We start from the raw sequence: 21,172 nt of genomic DNA, 5'->3' as shown, positions 1-21,172 counted from the left end.
TTGAAGTGAATTTCTTAACCTTTATATTTAGATCTTTAATGCTATAACAGGGTGATGGGACGGGGGGGGGGAGTGAACAATTGCTATTTTTTCAGGTCAATGACTTTTCATGTGGGTTTGGCAGATAAATGAAAGAATACTTTTCAACCCTTTCTGTGCCAATGAGTCAAATGAGCACTACTATCACACATTAGGGAGCTTTAGATTTTAGACGCGCGGACGTTCAAAGAGAAAAAAACATGATCTGAGTGTGCGCAGTAACTTGATCCGCGCTACTGCGCACGCTCAGATCGTGTTTTTTTCTCTTTGAACGTCCGCGCGTCTAAAATCTAAAGCTCCCTATTATTATTATTGTGGACAGGAGATTGGTGCGGCACGTAGAGGGTTTAAGACGGAAGAGATTGAGAAGATCATGGATGGAGGAGGAGGGACATGTCAAAGTGGGCTAAGGGAGCGTAAGCAGCAGTATGCACAAGGAGAGACGATTTGTAGATTGGGAGTACATTTTGTGTGAAAGAATTCAGAGTAACTTGCTGACAGCGAAAGTACACAGCATTTCTGATGGTTGCGAATCTCCCTCTTATGCCTGCTTATTCTTCATCACGAGTGAAACCGGCAGACGTGCGCATATCATACGTCATCATTCTTAGTTTGCAAGACACAAGTTTGAACACTGCCGATTGTGCGCACATAGGAATATAGGTTATGTGGCAATATGTATCGCCGAGGCCGAATGATTTGTATTAATTCAGAGAGAACACTGCAACACTGAACGTTGAGCATGGAGGGTCGCATGACATCGCCCGCCGAATCTCGGTCGACATTGCCGGAACTAAGAAAACATGGCGGCTCAGCCAAATGTGTCCCCCAAGCAGTGGAATCGCAGCGATCATCCTGCAGCTGTCCAGCAGTCAGCAACGACACCCAATCCGCGGGGAAGGTGCCCGTTGCTCCCGACGGAGGCTGGGGCTGGATGGTCGTTTTGGGGGCGTTCGTCAACGGGCTCGTGGCAGCTGGTTTTACCTCCTTCATCAGCGTCTTGTATGTGGAATGGGCCGTGCACTTCCAAATAGGAGCCGGTGAATTGAGCTGGATCGGCTTCCTCTTTCCAGGAACAGCCGGATTTGTGAGTAAGTTACTCATAAAAATACTGTAACTTCAAAATTATAATAACGTAATTGATGGAAAACACACAGTAGTGCTGATCGATGTTTTGTGGCCGACATTTGTGTGGCGCTCCGTCGGAATGAGTCAAAAGTCGCAAAAAATGAAATCGTAGTTATGCCTATAAGTGAATTCTACAGACTCTAAGCTTTACACTGATATGTAATACAACTCATTTCGACATCCCTATAGATCATAAAAACGAATATTAACCACGTTTGTTACGTCAGTTGATTTTCTAAATAACGGAGAAAATCGCTCTCAAAGTTCAGGCTATGTTCATGCTCACAACCTGTTTCTTTCACGGGACGAAACAATACAACTGTCCTGCTTAGCGACGGCGTTTACGCTCCATCGCACGCACTACCGTATAAGGCGATAGCTTGGGTATGTAAGATAATCAACCAATCGCAGGACAGGTCTATCATTAACGATTCTGACCAATACGGCAGCCCGAATGTAAACTTCGGCGCGTTTGTGTCCGTGCCGCTGCCGCCGCATGAATGAGTCGGTACGCGTTGTGTGTCGGCTGCGTTGTGGTTTGCCGCAATTTTTAACTCACAAACAATAGGAAACAGTAGAAAGAAAAGAAGGCACGCAATGCGTCTTACGAGAAGCGTCTTTTAGGGAGGGCGTTGATCGCTTCCATTCTCCTCCCATACATGTTGTTGTCAATGGAAACTAAAGAGGATGCGTTTAGCAAGTACCAATACCTAAATAGAACCTGAGAACCTATTGTAGGCGGGCACGCAATGCGTCTTACGAGAAGCGTCTTTTAGCGAGGGCGTTCATCGCTTCCATTCTCCTCCCATGTTGTTGTCAATGGAAACTAAAGAGGATGCGTTTAGCAAGTACCAATACCTATTAAATAGAACCTGAGAACCTATTCTAAGCGGGGGTTCAAAAGACAGCATCGGTAGAAAAAGTCAATGAAGTTGATTAACGATAGTCGTCTTTTGAGATCGTGTTCTTTGCGTGTACTTAAAACCCTCAAATTACGCACATGGTCGTAATGTTGCAGAGCATCAAAAACTGCTTTCGCGTTTTTTCTGCTGCAGCTGTATACAGCCGTAACATTATGATTTCCCGCCATATCAAAGGCACATTTCCTTTTAATAGGCGTTGCGTGCACAGCAATTATCGCTTATCAGAAGTATCAGAAGCAAAGGTTGATGTAGGCTTGACAGCTTCACGTTGGGTTTACAATGATTCTCAGTCACTTTTCTAATAGCATAGCATATAAAAAAACAATTAACTTGTAGCTTAAGCGGATTTTTTTTTTTTACATCACATGCGCAGTTACAATCTTTCTGCGTTTGAGAAGTGGATCATAAATAATAATACTGAAAAATATTCGGAATTAATACTTAGGCCTTCTTCACTTCGTTTTGTATTCACAAACCTTATCAGAAGAAAAAAATGATTGCTTGATTACTTTCGGGTAAAGGAACTACCGGAAAGGAACCGCATTTAATTTTCTTGTTAACGAACCTAAGCTAATGGCAAACCATATTTCATTGTGTGATTAACGAACCTTCAGAATAATCAATTGTATTACCCCCCTCCCCCAAGGGAAAAAAAAAAGCATTTCAATGTCATGCGTTGTCAATAGCGATAAAAGGCCCGTTTTTATTTCGTAGTGTGTCTCAGTACTCCTGTGCTTATTTCTAAGGATGTGCCTCTCTTAATGATTGCGATTGATGTTCAACTATTTCTTTCACGCGAGCTTGAACAGGAAGAAGCTAAAATTCAGGCAAGGAGACGAGTTTTCTTCCATGAGATGCAATCATTAAGACACATCTATTCACGAAAGTTGTGTGATTGCTTATGTGCTAAAGAATTGTGTCCATTACATGAATCAGGCACTATACAAAACGGTTGAAATCTACTGAAAGTCGAACTTCGTTTTGTTGTTGTTTTTTTTTTTTTTTTTTTTGTTCAATTTCATTTCAATTTTAAGCGGGGATAGACTAGAAATCAGTTTGTCTATACTGGCAGGAGACATTACAGTTTTCCAGTACATGCTCCGCATTTAAACAGTCGCCATATTTTCGTGGTCAGAATCAGATAATGGACACGTGATATATTATAAAAATGAAAATAGAAAACAACGAACACGCCATATGTACAAACATTATGAACTTCAATGAATTAAACTTACCTGTGATATTCTGCATAAAAAACAAGCACGCCGATTAAATGATTTAATATAATTAATAGAGCACACAGCGATATCATGCATGGCAGATCAAATCAAGTTCAATTGGTGAGAAAGCTAAATGAAGTTAAAAAGTTGACTTCTTTTCGTTTCTCTTTCAATTCATGAAAACAGAATTACATTGTATATCTATTGAAGAGGATTGTCTCTGTTGCGAACGATCGCCAAATATAGCACTGTTAGTCTCCTGCGCAAATCCGAATCCCTAAATACTTTAATTTTTGCTTGATAATGTAATAACCCTGCTCATAATTTCATAAAGGACTCGCAAACTCAAAGTTTCAAACCGTATACTAAAACATTATATTGTATACGGTGTATTTCAAAAAACATTTTGAATGCGTTGCGTGTTAGCATGTTAATAGCACCAATCTGCCTTTTATTTTCCGTATACGTAAAGCGCACAGAAACGTAACCAAATGTTACAAAATACAGTGAAATGCATTGTACGGCGTGGTACTATCATTAGAAGTATATCCCATTCCTTTTTACTTTTATTTGCTTGAACCAAACCATGTGTCATTTTCGTAGCGACATCACTAGGAATTAGAATGTATGAAGATAATCGTTACTCATTTTTTTTTTTGCGCTACTATTATAGCATTTACATTTTCCAACTTTTATTGACATGCAGTACTATGTTACTGTATTGTTACGATTACGAATGTTGGTTATGAATTCAAAAGACTGGTTTATTAATCGAACTACAAAGGTAATAGCTGTTTTGAAAGTAGTTCGATACAAGTTCAAAACGCGATCGAAATCATTGTCATAGGGGGAACTGATAGCTCTAGAAAACTTGTTTAGGCTAGTAAAGATTGCCGTATAGGCAATCTTTGTAGAAAGTTTTGACTTAGGCCGTCTATTGAGTATTTTGAGAAATTTAATAAAGAATTATTTGTTTTGATTATGTCAAGAATTAGTTTGAACTATGAGAATAAAAAGGCGCGGTTACCCAAACAATGTCGTAGTTCGATTAGACAGTCATGATGGGTAAAGTGAATTCATGACTTGACTAATCCTTACTGAATTGATGATCACTTCTGTAAACCATCAGTTATGTCTTGTAATCGTAGTCAAAATTCTTTTGAGCGATGAGACGAAAACCAACAAACAAAATGCCGTGTATCATCGCTCGAGATTCCAACATTTGGCGTCACCCGACCAACAATAAGTGACAAATCAAATGGAATATTATGTTGTGGGATAGCAGACTGTGTTACGATTTTTAAATGTTTCGAGCAATTGTTTAAAAAAAGAGAGAGAAAATGAGGCAAAGTTCAAGAAATTAGAAAAAAGCACGTAAATGCAGGCGATCATGTTTGATAATCATAGTAAGAGATTACAACCGGCCGTGCGGATGTATATGATTGCCTTATTTACATGTCTGATTTCTGTAAACTATGTGATATTTAAATTTAAGTTCCCTTCCCTCCTTGATAGAAGTTTTGTTGGGTTTTCGCTATAGGCATTTATTAGGAAACGCTGTAAAAACGACAACAAATGCCTACTATACATCAAGAGATGACCTATACATACATGAAACACAAAAAAAAAAAATCTCTACGTTCTGATATAAATCAACTGCTTGTTTGTTTGTTTGTTTATTTGTTTGTTTGTTTTGAATTACCATGGTCTTTGTCGGGGGAAAGATGAAGAAAAGTAGTAGAGTGTATCACTCTCAAATCCGGATGATTGCGATAAGTGTGTATCCCCGCCCTTTCTATACAGGTAAACGATTTAAGCTTGGTATGCTATTATAAAAGCCTGCATGTGTCACGCGGAAGAACTGATTCCGTGATCACTTTTAGCCTTTCATAAAATTCACGTTTTAAGATGGTAACGATAGCTTGTAGGAGATAGAGTAAGTTAGCGTCACTGACTGTGGTTCTGAACACAAAAGGAGACTGAAAAATTCCTTTACAAATTAGCAGACATAATGCCGATCCTCCAACACTGTTGCTCCATTCCGTCATTGATTCTGCTATCAATGGCGAAGAAAGAATACTAGTTGCATGATTATCCACCCCTTGATAGCAGGAAGTTTACCTTTCATTGTTTAAGGCTTCGTTGATGCGGGGTTTACTCGGATACAAGGCGTGAACATTGCCGTCCGAGTTCTTTCATTCGAAATTCCTCAGAATACGCAATTCAATGGGCAATTAGCGCTGCTACTTGGCAAAGCTGTTAGCCAACTCAATTGTCCCAATTCTTTGCAGACTTGACCTCTCACATGTCAGCTACACGCAATACACGGCAAACAGCTTTCATTACAAACATTCTGATTAAAAAAAAACAAAACAAAATGAAGAAGCACACTTTTGAGTAGCGACACAGCTTTCTGTCCCTTTCTCAAATAGGTCCTACTTCTAAAAAAATACACAGATGACTAGAGTCAGAATATCCTCCAAAGGGAACACGAGCTATCTGGGCATTAATAATGTTTGTCTTCCTATTTCTCTCCATGCCGTCACGGCCCAAACCATCATAAGTAATAAGGCAATAAGTTTCATTAACCAGGGAAATAATAGTACGCATTACATACATTTGGCGAATTGCACACAAATTGTCGACTTTATAAAAACGAGAATAATTGACAACTTAGGCCCTACTATATCTCCAGAGATGAACTTTAAACAGCAAGTCACATACCAGGGAACGAAAGTTATGATTATTTGAACAAATTCATTAATGAGGCCAATTAATAACCGTTGTAAAAGTACACACACGCATAAAAAAGGTTTCGAGTTCGATATGTGATCATTGTATTAGCTCATAGATAAAGTATCATAAATTTTGCGTGATCGTTCGTTGGAATTATTTTTTTTCAGTGCGATTTGTGCGTCATGTCAATCACCACTCATTGAAATGGAGTGCATGTATCAAACGAAACTCGCTGGTCATGCAATCAATAGCCTTGGTCAGCTCACTATTATTGCGTAATTCTATAGCCCTCGCCGCTTGGCCGCCGACGCCGCCGCGCGCACCATGCTTTGTTTTGTCTTCAAAGGAGTCAAGAGCAATGCCTCATTAGCATACACCCTAGCAACGGAGGCGGAGTCTCGATCTGGCAAGAACAATAGGTGCGAAACGCAACGCAAAGGCGAGCGTTCGAAAAAAATGTAACCGAAAAAAATTGTCTCAGAAAAACGGTGATTTGGGACACTTGTACTCATTTTCACACGCTGAAATTTTCTGTGCAAACAGATAAAACATAAAGGAATCAAAATCCGTCATAAAAAAATTTCGACCCGAGTAGTGCTTCCCCTTCATTTTCGGCTCATTACGGGAAAACTCCCCGTGCGACTTATGACTCATTTTGTCGGAGCGCCACACATTTGTCGTCTTAGGAATGGTTTGTAAAAAGCGGGCAGTGCAGCGTTTACGTGTCTGCATGTTCAGGATCATTTACACAGTAAAAGACCCTAGTCTGAAAAAAAAAAAAAGAAAATAGTTTCGCTCGTTCAGTAATACCATACCTGATGATGGCATCAATTAGTTCTAACTTTTGTTCGTAGACCATGAAATATTGTCCTTCCGGAAAACATTATCTCCGTAGTGTGGATCCGAAGCTTTCCGTTTTCAATAGTCTAATGATTATGTTCAAAATAAACCTCGGTAACATGCTATGTCCAAATTCGGCATTATCCTGAAATCGGTCACCACTCCATTCACCGCCATTCATGTTGTCATTGCCGATGACTGCGTCTTCCACCTCCCATGGACCTAATACACAAGGACATTCATCGTATCGTTGCACCTGTACATCTCAAAAGCTCCACAAAGACATTTTTAGCATGCTTCACTGCTTTGATCCCATGATCATCACCGCCAGCAAGCCGGGAGAAGAACAAGACGGAGATTCGAGAAATCTAAAACTATATGCGCAGAAGAAAATAACTCACAAAAATTAAGTAAAGTGAATGTGCAGTTGAGGTGTATGTTAGGAAATAATACCTCAAACAATTTCGCTTGGGAGAAACAGGCAGTTTTTAAAAGAAAGCTAACAGTTAGGCAGAATGATTGTCATTTGTGATCTCAATATTTCACTTTTTTCCAACTTATTCCTGTGCATAAAGGGACGGTAATGGTAGAGCTCCACAGATATATCTTGCCATTCATAGGCAAGGTCTTATGCGTGTGCGAAAATGTGCGAAGCAGCAATAGACCAGTTCGTAATTCCACTTTGCGCATGGGCAGAAAAAGGTCATTTGTACCAACAGGCATTTCAGTTTGTAAATTCACTGAGATAAGCATCTGTCATGCGATAATTATTCATGTGATCCTTATCTAAATGGTGCTTGCCAGCACATCCACCTGACAGCAAGAATGGTATTTCGCAATATAAAAGGAAAGAGGCTGTTATTGCATTCAATACAAAACAATGAAATGGTGCCCGATAGATTGTCAACTGATGGAATATTCTGATCACCTGCTCTAAACGCGAGATAATTCTTTGTTTGAACATGAATTCCATAAATTGTTACGTCAGGCAAGCTTTGGCATTATGCCGCTTTGAAAACGAGTGAAGTGCCTAGGACCCCGTTTACAGTGCGGGGCCGGGCTCGGCCGCGGCCGAGCCCGGCCTCAATTGCGCGGCCGAGCCTCGCAATTTTGTCCGTTTACACTGCTGGGCTCGGCCGCGCTTTCGATTCAAACCTTTCATTATTTGGTCGTAGTGGCGCTCTGCTTGTAAACTAACGCAATTTGGTATTGTCTGGTTTTCAGACCCTTTGCCAACTGAATTCCGTGGCGACGAAGTCGCCGTTCGGGCAAAGGCCTTTGCCGAAGGAAAAAATCCTTTGCAGGACAAAACCACCTTAAACTGTATTAGTTTTCGACGTTGAGGGGGTTAATATCCTGAACAGCGAAAGACACAGGCAGAGGGTTTGGAAGCCAGACTAAAACTGGCCGCGCAATTGGCCGCGCATTTGGCCCAGTTTGCGTTTACACCAAGAAAAGGCCGGGCTCGGCCGCGGCTCGGCCGCGGCCGAGACCACCTCCAGAGCGAGGCCAAATGCGAGGCCAATTTTGGCCTCGCATTTGGCCTTTTGCGCGTTTACACTGAAGCGGGGCTGGACTCGGCCGCGGCCGAGCCGCGGCCGAGCCTCGCACTGTAAACGGGGTCTAACTAACTGAGAAAAAAGAAAGGTCATTTGTACCAATGTGCACATGAGGTAATTACGAACTGGCTTATTACCCATCTTTTGACACAAGATTTGTCATGATCTCAGGTTTGCTGCTCCTCATCATTCAAAGATATTTCCGTCTGAAAAAGTCACATCAGCGAAACAAGACTGAAATGAGGGAAACAATTATTTTGTTAGTGGCGATACATGATTACACAATTGTTATCATTAATTGTCAAGACACCTGAATGTATTCATTAAGATGCACATAATCATGTGTCGGTGACAATCATTACATCGAAGAAAGACTGCCTTGAGTAGTCCATGTGTATTAGGTCCATGCACCTCCATAGACCAAGGAGGTTTTATACCTGGAGTTCCAATTGGCTGCAATTATTCAAACAGTTGTCAGATTTCTATTGATGTACAAAAGAATTCCACAGGTGCACTTGTGCCTTTGATGATCGATGTTCGACTCCGTCGTCTTGCTGAGCAATCTGGAGATTCATTTTGAACGTTATCCTAATGTTGGCCATATTTTGCTTATCTATTTATTAAATGAAATGAAATTTCAATTAATGATAAAGCATGGAAAACAAATTTCAATCCCGTCCAGAAATTTGTGGAAAAGTGTAAATCAGAGCTGTATCATATGAAAATGTTTAAAACTGTACCATCCTGGAAAGCTGGTTTTATCACTTTTCCGCTTAATTTCCACAAATAAAAGTAATAATATGGAATAATCTTCAAGTATAATTCTTTATTGATAGATATATCAGATTAGTGCCCGGGTATGCCCAGTCGAGTATTTTTCATCTTTATTAATTTTCAGCATTGTTTGCTCAATTTCTATTCGCGCATCCTCGTGTCTGTACCACTTACCTTTTATAAGAAGAATATAGCGAAAAGTAATAACCATCACAAAGACATATCTTCCTTTGAAAGTGGCTGGTGATTATGCAATGAGACACGAGTCAATTGTCTTCCTATCTGAGCGGCAGATCCTGTTTGCCACATGCTTCAAATATTTTTGAGCGGCGGCTTCGAACATCTAGCAAAGGAAATAAGACGGTTGTGACTCCATTCTCTAGGACCCCGTTTACAGTGCGGGGCCGGGCTCGGCCGCGGCCGAGCCGCGCGAGCCGCGGCCGAGCCCGGCCTCAATTGCGCGGCCGAGCCTCGCAATTTTGTCCATTTACACTGCTGGGCTCGGCCGCGCTTTTAATATTTTGTCGTAGTGGCGCTCTGCTTGTAAACAACAAACGCAATTTGGTATTGTCTGGTTTTCAGACCCTTTGCCAACTGAATTCTGTGGCGACGAAGTCGCCGTTCGGGCAAAGGCCTTTGCCGGAGGAAAAAATCATTTGCAGGACAAAACTATCTTAAACTGTACTATTTTTCGACGTTTAGGGGGTTAATATCCTGAAAAGCGAAATAATACAGGCAGAGGGTTTGGAAGCCAGACTAAAATTGGCCGCGCATTTGGCCCAGTTTGCGTTTACACTGAGAAAAGGCCGGGTTCGGCCGCGGCTCGGCCCGAGACCACCTCCAGAGCATGGCCATTTGCGAGGCCAAGATGCCAATTTTGGCCTCGCATTTGGCCTTAATTGCGCGTTTACACTGAAATGAAGGTGGGCTCGGCCGCGGCCGAGCCGCGGCCGAGCCTCGCACTGTAAACGGGGTCTTAAACCTCCTTGGTACCACCTACCTTTTATAAGAAGGGATAGCGAAAAGTAATTACCATCACAGAGACATATCATCCTTTGAAAGTGGCTGGTAATTATGCGATGAGACACGAGTCACGTCTTCCTATCTGCGCGGCAGATCCTGTTTGACACAGGCATGCTTCAAATATTTTTGAGCAGCGGCTTCGAACATCTATCAAAGGAAAAAAGACGGTTGTGACTCCATTCTCTTGCACCTCCTTGCATAGACTTTGCATCTAGTGAAGACGCACATGTTCGCAGAACAAGAGGGGACCAATACCATAATTTAGCCCCAAATTTGTCAGAAACATTTGCATTAAAAAACAGCGATAACAACAAAGTTCAACAACGTGATGTTATAAATACAGGTAATAATTAGCAAAGAATGGTAAGGCACGTCCAGTCGTGACTGGGCCTATAATCAGCTCAAATGTTACAGGAGGATGATGTCACAGCGGTAATGAGAAAGGAGATGTTCTGGGAGAAATGTATTTTTTATTTTAAGAGGTGATGCTTAACAGGTGGGCAGAAAAAAAAAGGAAAACTTTCGCAAATATATGACGCATATTTTATTAACAGTCATTTGAATAATATATATCAAAAGGCATCAATAGAGGTCAACATGTTAGGATTGCAAAGGACCCTTCAAGGAGATAAGAAGAAAGCTCGACAAAGTCATCTGAAACACCCCTGAGAATAGGCTGGTTTACATCTGTATTCAACTTCATTGAAGATATGCATATTTTTTTCTCAGAATCTACTGTAACAAACTATTCCATCTGCCTATACTGTGTGAATACAAACGAATACCTACGTAGGCCCTACTTAACACACAGAATTCAGTTTGCCTGCATAGTTCTTGATATTTCGCGTGAGTATTGCCAAGGAGGTTCAAGAAATAAGTCAGTTCAGAGTTAGCTCATGGGCACATTGGTCCGAATGGCATTTCTTTTTTTCTCAGTTGGTTAGGGGCACTTCATTCGTTTTTGAGCGACATAATGCATTTAAAAGCGTAACGTAACGATTTATGGTATTCATCAATCCTGCTCAAACAAAGAATGGACATGATGACCGGAATGCTCCGTCAATTAACACTCGGAAAAGCATCCATTTCATTTTCTTGCATTGAATGTACTAAGAACTTCTTTGCTGTCATCGCCATGTCTTTTGTTAGTCACATGAATATGATAGAAACATGCAAGTTATGCTGAGTCGAAAGGAAGGTGCATTCCAATGTCTTTTGTTAAACATTTCAGTACTTAAGCAATGATTGACAGATGATGTCATCTCAAGAATGTTAATATTGATTGGTTTGGAAGAATTTTTTGTGGGCGTTCCCAAGTAATCTGAAGAAAAATAGAAGAAAAAATCGTTAAAAATATATTGAATGTTTCTAGATATTTGTTTTACCACAAAAGTGATGTTGAGGGTATCATAAATCAACACTAATTAACATGCATTTGGATTTCAGGGCCCCTTTAAAACGATGCTAAAGCTAAAGCTTTAAATGAACTCCCTATCTATGCTGAAATATGTTTCGGTACTATTCCCTTCTACTTCCATCTCTTTCAACCTCAGTCTGTCACCGCGAGCAATATTTTCGAGAACCCACCTGTTCGGCAGGACGAGAAATGATTCTCAACCTGTTGTCATGACAACGTCACAAGTATTTCTCTCGGGCCTCGTGATTCAACATACCAATTGTATCAGTCTAACCGGCCCTTATAACCCCCGGTGTGTCAACAGTGATAATTCGAATTCCGATATCAACAACGTATTTCTGTTTTTGGATATTATGTATGTAACGAAGCCCATTGAAAAGCAAAAGCCCAGAAAGCGTCATCTCAAGCGTAATACGTGAATGATAATGATAGTAATAGATGACGTGTACTTTGGGCCTCAGCTAAGACAGAGTAATCATTTTGACTCAGTGTCATGAAAGACATGTGGATGTCGTCAAGTGAATCTGCCATTCTGCCAGATATGGACAAAATAATAATCATGTTAAAATTGCAAAGCTTTCTCATGATTAAAGGTCTCGGATTTATTTGCAGGTATAGTCTGGGATATTTGTCCTTGAAGGTAAAAAAAAAAAAAAAAAAAAAGGAGGGGGGAAAAGAAAGACGGGAGAGGAGAGAGTGAGGTATAGAAATCGCGAGTGGAGAACCTTGGTACCCCGTAAAGCGATATTCGAGAGAGTCTGTGTCTGCAATAAAAAACGGAACAAACAATGGAGTTTCGGTGAACAGTTCACAGAAATCAGGGAAAACGTTCATAATTATTGGTTTTCAGGTTTTCTTGGCAATGTCTCAACAGTCCTCAAAAGAAAATAAAGCGAGTTCTCCATGGTTTGTATACGTTTTTTTTTTTTTTTTTATAGTCCAAGAGTCTTTTATGGTGAACACTTTTTTCACTTACGAAACTTAATGCATATTTTACAAGAACGGTCATTCCCGACAACAAAATATCTGTCCAAGACCTGACCGACATACCAGAGAGGTATTCATGAAGCCTCAGTCCCAGTATTGCAGTATATTTCATAGGGTATCAGGAATGGGTATTGGAAATGCGAGTTATCCTATTGATGGACAACGACCAATATTTTCAATTTGTTCTAATTTATGATTCATTCTAATCACAACTGATATCCTGAAACAACTGTTCAAATAATTTTATCTAATTAATAATTAAATTGGATTTCCTATAATGTTTTTTTTATTGGACGATATTGAATTGAATTGAATTGATTTGAATTAGAAATTAATTTGAATTAAACTGAGTAAAATTGAATAACATGCGTACAAACGCACAGGACGTTACATACATACGTGGTTTAAAGGGTGTATACAGTTCTGGTCGAGGTGAGGATTTAGCTTTTAACGTTTTGGGAGAAATTCAGAAACCACTCTATGAAATGACAAAGAGCATGCAATTCTGAGGGGTATCAAAAGTTTATTTGATGAAAATCGGTTTTGAAATGACTGAGATATCCAAAAACAAGGTGAAACAAAGAGTTCCTAATAAAAGGCGTGGCCTGTAGTCTTTTATTATTATCATCACTTTTTTGGATATTTCGGCCATTTGAAAACCAATTTTCATCAAATAAACGTTGAATCCTTCTTAAAATTATATGCTCACTTCATATTTCATAAGAGGTTTCTCATTATCTCACTCAGGAATGTTCAAAACATGAATCCCCACCGCAACCAGTACTGTACAGTCCCTTTAAGTTATAGGGAGTATTGCAAGTTACTGTTGTACCTTTTACACGGAAAAGTAAAATACGGGAGAGTCCTACTCCAACCCCCCCCCCCCCCCTTGTCCCAGCATGTGCAAAGGCGTCAACTCCACATCTTTCCTCTTCCCACCTCCCTGGTGTGACCGTGTACCGTCTTCATGTTGGCGCTCGTGTTACCGAGCAACTTGCTTGTGATTGCCAGGGGAATGATTATGCCATTTTGAATGACGTGGGTCAGGGTCACAGAGAGCAGAACAGGGACAGCTGCCGCTGAGCAAGTTCTAGAGTTTGCTTTGGGTCCCACGCTATACCGCCAGACTCCTTAAATCAAATACGAAAAATCAAATCGTATATAGGAAAGTGAGGTTGTGTAATGTCAGTCGCCAATAGATTAACACACACACACACACACACACACACACACACACACACACACACACACACACACACAAATGATGATAATTTCCTACACAACTTGATATGACATTTTAGTTGTACGTCTCTATCTGTATGAATTATATGTGATGCATTTGTATATAATATACCATTATTATTTACTCATTACTTATCTAGCGATCCACGTCCCACAAGCTTTGCTTTTTAGTGGATCACTATTTTCCACAATCGAATCTATTTTCCGCACGTCCACGAAGTATATATGTATTGTTCCTCAAACATATGTTGTTATATAATTTATCTCGGATACTACATGAATCTTTTGCAAATGTTTGAACAATATCATTTCATGACATGTATACTTTGTACTATGTTTTGATTTTCGTTGATTGGTAATTTGTACTATGTTTTTTTCTTGATTCTCGTTGATGGATTGGAAATAAACTATGAATGAATTGAATTGAATTGAATTGAATATCCCTATCATATCTGGCTGACACCATTGTGCAAATTAATGAAATATCCCATATTACTATGAATAAAAAGAGTGCAATGAGTGTTATTTATTACTTTAATACAACGCATCAGATACGCAGATCCGCTGTTCAAACACACGCACACACAGTAGCACACTCTCGTGATACCACATGGCTTCTTCAGTTTCAAGGCCGTGCATCTTTATCAAACATATTTTAACCCATGATTTTGAGCAAAGACAATGTAAAAGCAAAAGCGTCCTTCAGATATAAACAGAGGAGGGGTGGCTGCTGATTCATCAACTAAATGATGACGTAATAATTAATATGGTAATGACTTCGATACGCCCATGAGCAACAAATTGGGGCAAACGTGAGGGGCAAAAACATTCGATACTTTCGGACAGTCATTTCTCGATCTCGTCACTCTCACAGGTTTCGTAACTGGTTTCGCGTGGTCCAAGATTGGGGTTCGGGCCACGGCCTTCATCGGGGCAGTCCTCGCTTCGTCCGGATGCCTGGCCGGTGCCTTCGCTACCAAGCCTTCCCATATTGCCCTGGCCATTGGGGTCGTGTCAGGTAAAAGCTTGGACGATGTCTTAAATTAATTTCAGAACCATGTCTACTCTTTAAACTTGATAATTATGTTTGTTGTTTTCCAATGGCACGTGCCCACCTCAAATTCATGAAGCGATTTAAAAGTAATAACGTCGTGAATATTCCGACATGTAGAAAGGTTATTTGTGTTTTCATCGTTTTTTTTTTTTTTTTAAGGTTTTTGTTTCTAACACACCAAGGTACTCTTATTGTCGTAAACGGTATTGATGTCGTAGAAGTAATTGTGTAATATTTCATTTTTTTGCCTTCAATTTTGTCACCTGTTTCATTCAGGATCATTTTTCTTTTCTTCATTTTTCTTTTCTTCGTTTTTCTTTTCTTCATTTTCCTACTTCTACTTCTTTTCTTCATTTTCCTCCTACTACTTCCTTCTTTTACACAGGTCTTGGGGTGGGATTCTGTTACATCTCATCGATAAATATGGTGGCCATATATTTCAACAGGCGTTTTGGTATCGCTAATAGCATTATGTTCCTCGGGACTAGCATAAGCCAGATTGGAATACCGCCTTTGACTCGTTTTCTTGTGGCTTCGTACGGATGGCGCGGGGCGCTACTAATCAACAGCGCCCTCGTGGCCAACAGCATGGCGGCATCGTGTCTCTTTCGCCCATTACCAGTTCGCCGTCGCCCGAAGATATCGGGCGAAAGCAACAAGAGTTACGAAGAGGACGCTGAAGAATATGTCGACGTCGTGGACGTCAACGTAATATGCAGGCTGTCAACACCGGTGGGCACGCCTGTCATTCAGAGAAAGGAAAGGTTGGATCACAGATTCGATGCTGTAGAGGAAGCCCCGAGTGGATCAGAGCGAGGATCAACGAGGCACCTTAGGACTAAACCCCGACATGGTGTAGAACTACCAAGTGACTCAAATTCCCTGTCTCCCCCAATCCCCCTATATGTCGATCGTTCTCAGAATGTGCGTCCCGGCTCCTTAGAGGTCTCCGAGGAAGAAGGTAAGGGCATGATGCCGACGTCGGACCAATGCACCTCGTTGTCAAATGCTGTATCGATGCCCAGCGCAAAAATGAGTGATGAGCGTGCTCGCAGAACTCGTTCTACAGAAAGAAACCATGGTGTGAAGAGGGTGGGAGAGCTGGTCGCCGACATGCTTGGAATCACGCTGTTCTGGAACGAACCACTCGCCATTTTGCAGAACCTGTCTTCGATCGTGGTCATGATCGGTACGTTCCCCGTCGTCGCACACGTCATGGCCATGGCAATCGATTGCGGGATGACGCACAGCAAAGCTGCCACGCTCCTGTCCGTCCTTGGTGTGGGCGGCACCGTCGGACGCATCGTCGTGGGTGCAGCCGTCGACAAGGGCATTATAGGTACTACTACTAGTGCTTCGATCTCCTAAAGACCCAATTTATACTGTTTGTTTTTTTTTTCCTTGTATTGCAGGTTACTGAAGACAGTCAACTTGATACTTCGTCTTCAAGTCGATTTTGATAGGATACACTCCAACATGAATACGTCAGAACTTTTGCGAAAGTCGGATACATTACACAAAACAAATTCTCATTTTTCCAAGTTTACAAATCTTCTAATAAGAATTAAAATGATGATATCGATCAAAACATTTGCGTAATAGATGAATGTTGTTGTGGTCGCCTCCTGAATCTGCCGTTGACCGGCTCACACTTCTCAACAAAGAAAAAGAAAACGAAAATCACTTGCGCTTTCCTCCGACTGACGTTCAAACAAATATGTATAGATATATTATGTATACAGTACAGTACATTTCAACATCATCATGCATGTATATGCTATTATCTTTTTTTATTCTCACTGGGTTTTTTACATTAATTGTAGGACCACACATGTTCATGATGGTCGTGAACATATTAACGACTTTGCCGCTCTTCGCCATGCCTTTTGTCATTGACGTATTTGCGCAAGCCGCAGTCACCATCTTCTTCGCGGGGATTGGCATCGGCGCCAGCATCGTTCTTCGTATCGTTCAGGCCAAGAAGGTCGTGTCTCCGGCCTTCATCTCGGATGCTGTCCGAATCGTTGTCATGACGACAGGAGTAGGGATGACGGTTGGTGCAGTTCTGTCAGGTGAGATAATCTTATGGCATACTTTATATTTTAACATCTTGTAACTGAATAGATAACATAAGAAATCTAAAACTTACACCGCTATCGAAACGGGTGTGTTTAAATACTCGAATTCCTACCTCGTTGTTACCATGACGATAGCTGTCTATGACTTCGGGTGACCATGGTAGATGTGCTTTATAAGCTAAGGGGAAAAACTTCATGTTACATAGTAATGTGCCATTGAGATATAATTAATATAATGAAATATCGTTCATCTTAAAAGCATATTTGAAATAAGGCAAACTCTATATCACATATTAATCAAACAGTTCCCACCCCACCCCACAACGTAAACGGGAACTCTGTACCATTAAAGGGATGGTGTAATTTTGGGACTTCAAAGTTCCAAGTTTTTTTTTTTTTGTGTGAGATAATGAAATATGAAAGACCATTCAATTCTAAGAGGAATTCAAAGTTTATTTGGTGAAAATTGGTTTTCAAATTTTGAAATATCCAAAAACAAAGAGGTCCTTATATTAAAGGCTGGGAGTCACCTTTTTATTATGAGGACCAATCTGTTTTACTTTGTTTTTGGATATCTCAGCCTTTTCAAAGCCGATTTCCATCAAATAAAACTTTGAATACCTCTTAGAATCGTATACTCTTTAATATTTCATGAGTAGTTTCTCATTATCTCGCAAAAAGTTAAAATCTGAATCCCCCGCCTCAACCAAAACTACACCATCCCGTTAATGGTTCTCTTATTTCAGGTTGAGGAAATTATTTCCAGAAGGTATATTCTATTCCACTTTGCGAAGAAAGAGCAAGTGCGAAGGATAAATATCATCTTTCTCCCTCTCTCGCTCTCTGACCCCCCCCCCCCCCCCTCTCTTTCTCTCTCTCTCTCTTTCTCTCCCTCACCGTTCGGGAATGTGCCAATAATATATGTTCCAAATTGTACTTGAGGAGGGTGTTGCTACATAAGTTTGTTCTGCCTGTAAATGTGTTCGCAGTTCATGTGAAAGGAACTACAGGCATAAACTGATGTGTTCAGTGAGTGGAATGGAACTTGAACCAGCTTTCCCTATGTCACCCGTGGAGAGAACTGTGGGAATGTGTGTAGAAAGTAGAATACAAATATATTGCCTAACACCTGTGAGGCATATCACGGGACTCCTTGTTGCAATGACACGTGAATGATGTTATCGAAGTGGTCAATGTCTACATCCTATTTGAAACGGATGTTTTGCCAGTTTTGATCAAGTCTTTGCTGTTTAATGATGAATGGCCTCGCCAAGGGTTGTCCTCGCCACTTCAATCACTATCAAATCAAATTCCTGTTTGTCTTTTAATTAATAATCTCAAGTTGATTGTGAGATTCATTTCATTGTTTGCGTAATTGTGAAGTCATAAAACAGCAACAACAAAATTAATAAGGGCAAATGGTATCTTGTGATGCACGACAATTTCCTATAGGGCGTTACATATTTCATGCAAAGGATCCTAAGTTCTTAGATTGATGCCTATAGACGAGCTTCTCTCATGGTAAGACCTTGACAATTTATATTTGTTTGTTTGTTTGTTTTTTAAAAACCAAAAGAATATGTGTACTTTCTACATTGTTTTTTTGATCAGGAGTGTATAGAGTAGGTAAAGAGGCATGGTGCTTGAAAATGTGTTTCTTTTTTCCCCAAGTATAATAGCTATTAATCTCTTGCGCGCAAGATATATGGGTGATTTGAATATCAGATAATGATCATGACACTATCGACTAGTGGTCCGGATAAGCAATATGTTGATGGCTTGACTTAAATGCAGCATTGTTTTGTTTCTCTTCTTTCTTTCTTTTTTTTTAACGACAGGTTGGCTGGCTGATGTCACTGGTAGCTACTCGATGTCGTTTTTCTTTTCTGCCGACGTCCTTCTCTTCGGCGCCGCCACCAACCTGCTCCTTTCCGTCATCTCACGATGTCGAAAGAGAAAGGAACGGGTGGACGAGCTAGAGTCTGGAAACCAAACTCGTGTGTAATTCACACGATTCATGTGAATTAAGGCGAGGGGACAGTCACCGACATTAGTTCGCGCTGTGTCGCCAAGAAGTCGCACTCGGAAGTGGTGCTTATTATTTCAATATCTCAAGTGACTTCCGTATTAAAGAGAAACAACAAACAAGGAAACATACATGGAAATTGGGCCTGGAGTAAACATTGTTTTCTTTCTTTTTTATCGAGGCAGATCGGACTGTTAGCCCGGCTCCTTACATCCGCTAGCCGTGTAGAATTATTATTCTGCCAGAATTTCTCTTTTGGTTGTTTTCTTATCAAGAAATAACTCGATACGATGCCTTGAATGAGTGAGAACAACACACAAACTTGTGACAAGGACGCGAATCGCAAGTCTTGTATTTTAAAATACGAAGAGTTTATAAGCTGCGATGTTATCCTGTCATTTGTTTGTTGGGTGTAAAACTTGAAAACAGCAAAATCCGTGCATTGTTGTATAGCGCATCGATGAATCTGTTGCCTACGAGATTATGGATTTTCCAATTCTTGTCTAGTTTTTTTCCTTGGCTATTATTGGGTGTGTAAGAATGATATTAGAATTCCATTTCATTTCATTTCATTTCATTTTATTTCATTCTTCTCCTTTTTCCAACAGAACATAACACAGTATAAATTAGGAATCATATCATAATCGTATACATACATCTTGCAAATGATATCAAATGCTACAATAATAAAGTTACACATATATGCATGTATACGCAAAAAAAAAAATACAAGGTTATGTTTCAGTTGGGGGAAAAAAAAAGAACTGAGAGGTCCACTAAAAAGCAGGCTTGTAGATTGTGAACCCCTCAAGAAAAATCTTACTTACACCGATTGATCATCGATGTTTCGTACCCAGTACTGCCATGTGTTGATTGCGCCACTTTTTCGCCCATAATTCCCTTCGCAGGTTGATACCCTTATATGCGTGGAAACGAGTAGTTTGTACTGTGAAAAAAAAAAAAGAAGTGAAACGCGTTTTGCCTGTTCGTCAAGTCACAACCTCATGACCTAAGACCCCTGCCCGTCCTTTCATGGTGCGTGCACTGCAGAAATCTTGCCTCGCTCGAAGAGAAGGAAATAGACTTCTTTTTATTTTTTTTTTATTTTTTTTTTTTTTTTGAGAGGCGCATTAACGGTGTCTGGAGGCTTTTAACGTAAAATTGAAAGCAGTAAATCCATGCGTTGTTATAGTGCGTAGATGAATAATGCTGCCTACGAGATTATGGATTCTTACTCTTTTCTAGTTTTCCCTTGGCCTTATGGTTAACTAGAAGGTACGTAAAAGGCATAGTGATCAGCATTCGGAGATTCAGAATTCGTAAGAATCTGTAGCGGTTGACCTGATGACCCGTATTAAAGGTAGAGATTATATAGGACGTTGCTATGGCCCATATGCTTGTGATGATATGGATAAGATTATTCACAAATATGGGACAGAAAGTAAGGGCATTATTTCCAGTAAGTGCTCATCAGTTATTATTCGTCCTGTCGTCTAATTAAATACTAGTCATGAAGAGCAATTTCAGTATTTAGTTTGGGTCCATTTTGTCTGAACGAAACTTATCATAGGGCGCGTTGGCTCAACTCCATGGGAGATATGAATTCTCGCTTCAGTAGTCTCCAAGTGCAAGGTCAACTATAGTGATTCGGCGTATGTCTCTATTTTTTTCTTTTTTTTTTCTAGCGGCTTTGTAGGGAATTAAGAAAAAATCTTGCGCGCTAGGAAAGTGTGAATTCACGGGGGGGGGGGGGGGGGGGTGGGGAAGAAGGAAACGTGCGTGGCATTCATACCACTTTCTACACTTTATAAAGTGGAGCTTGTGTGATACACAAACTCTTTGAAAAACCAACTGTTTCTGGTTTGGACTAGCGATATGTTCGGAAGAAATCATACATGTACAAGATTGCCAAATGTGAAAGATACAAAGTATAGGCAGATGATAATGAAAACTCACCAAGTTGTTCATGTTTAAGGACATTATTATGTTGATTGATTTGGTATACGGTGCATATGATAATTTAGTGTATAATAAAGTAAACACTCCATGTAGTTATGATAAAATACAGTAAAAATTATGCCATAGCACATTATCACAGGCTATCAATTTGTGCTTGAGGAGATAAC

The 21,172-nt window shown here is 40.3% G+C and overlaps 1 protein-coding gene across 1 annotated transcript; it reads left to right on the top strand.

The window, feature by feature from the left end:
- The first annotated feature begins 946 nt into the window (after nt 1–946).
- Nucleotides 947–19,025, top strand: LOC140240597 (monocarboxylate transporter 12-like). The gene is made up of 5 exons (XM_072320356.1): nt 947–1,130; nt 14,763–14,906; nt 15,328–16,281; nt 16,766–17,014; nt 18,859–19,025. The coding sequence occupies exons 1-5, from the start codon at nt 974–976 to the stop codon at nt 19,023–19,025; spliced, it is 1,671 nt and encodes a 556-aa protein (XP_072176457.1). The 5' UTR covers nt 947–973.
- The last annotated feature ends 2,147 nt before the right edge of the window (nt 19,026–21,172 follow it).

Source organism: Diadema setosum, chromosome 17, assembly GCF_964275005.1.
Source record: "Diadema setosum chromosome 17, eeDiaSeto1, whole genome shotgun sequence".
NCBI classification, from domain to species: Eukaryota; Metazoa; Echinodermata; class Echinoidea; order Diadematoida; family Diadematidae; genus Diadema; species Diadema setosum.
This window is presented reverse-complemented; position numbering and strand designations above follow the sequence as displayed.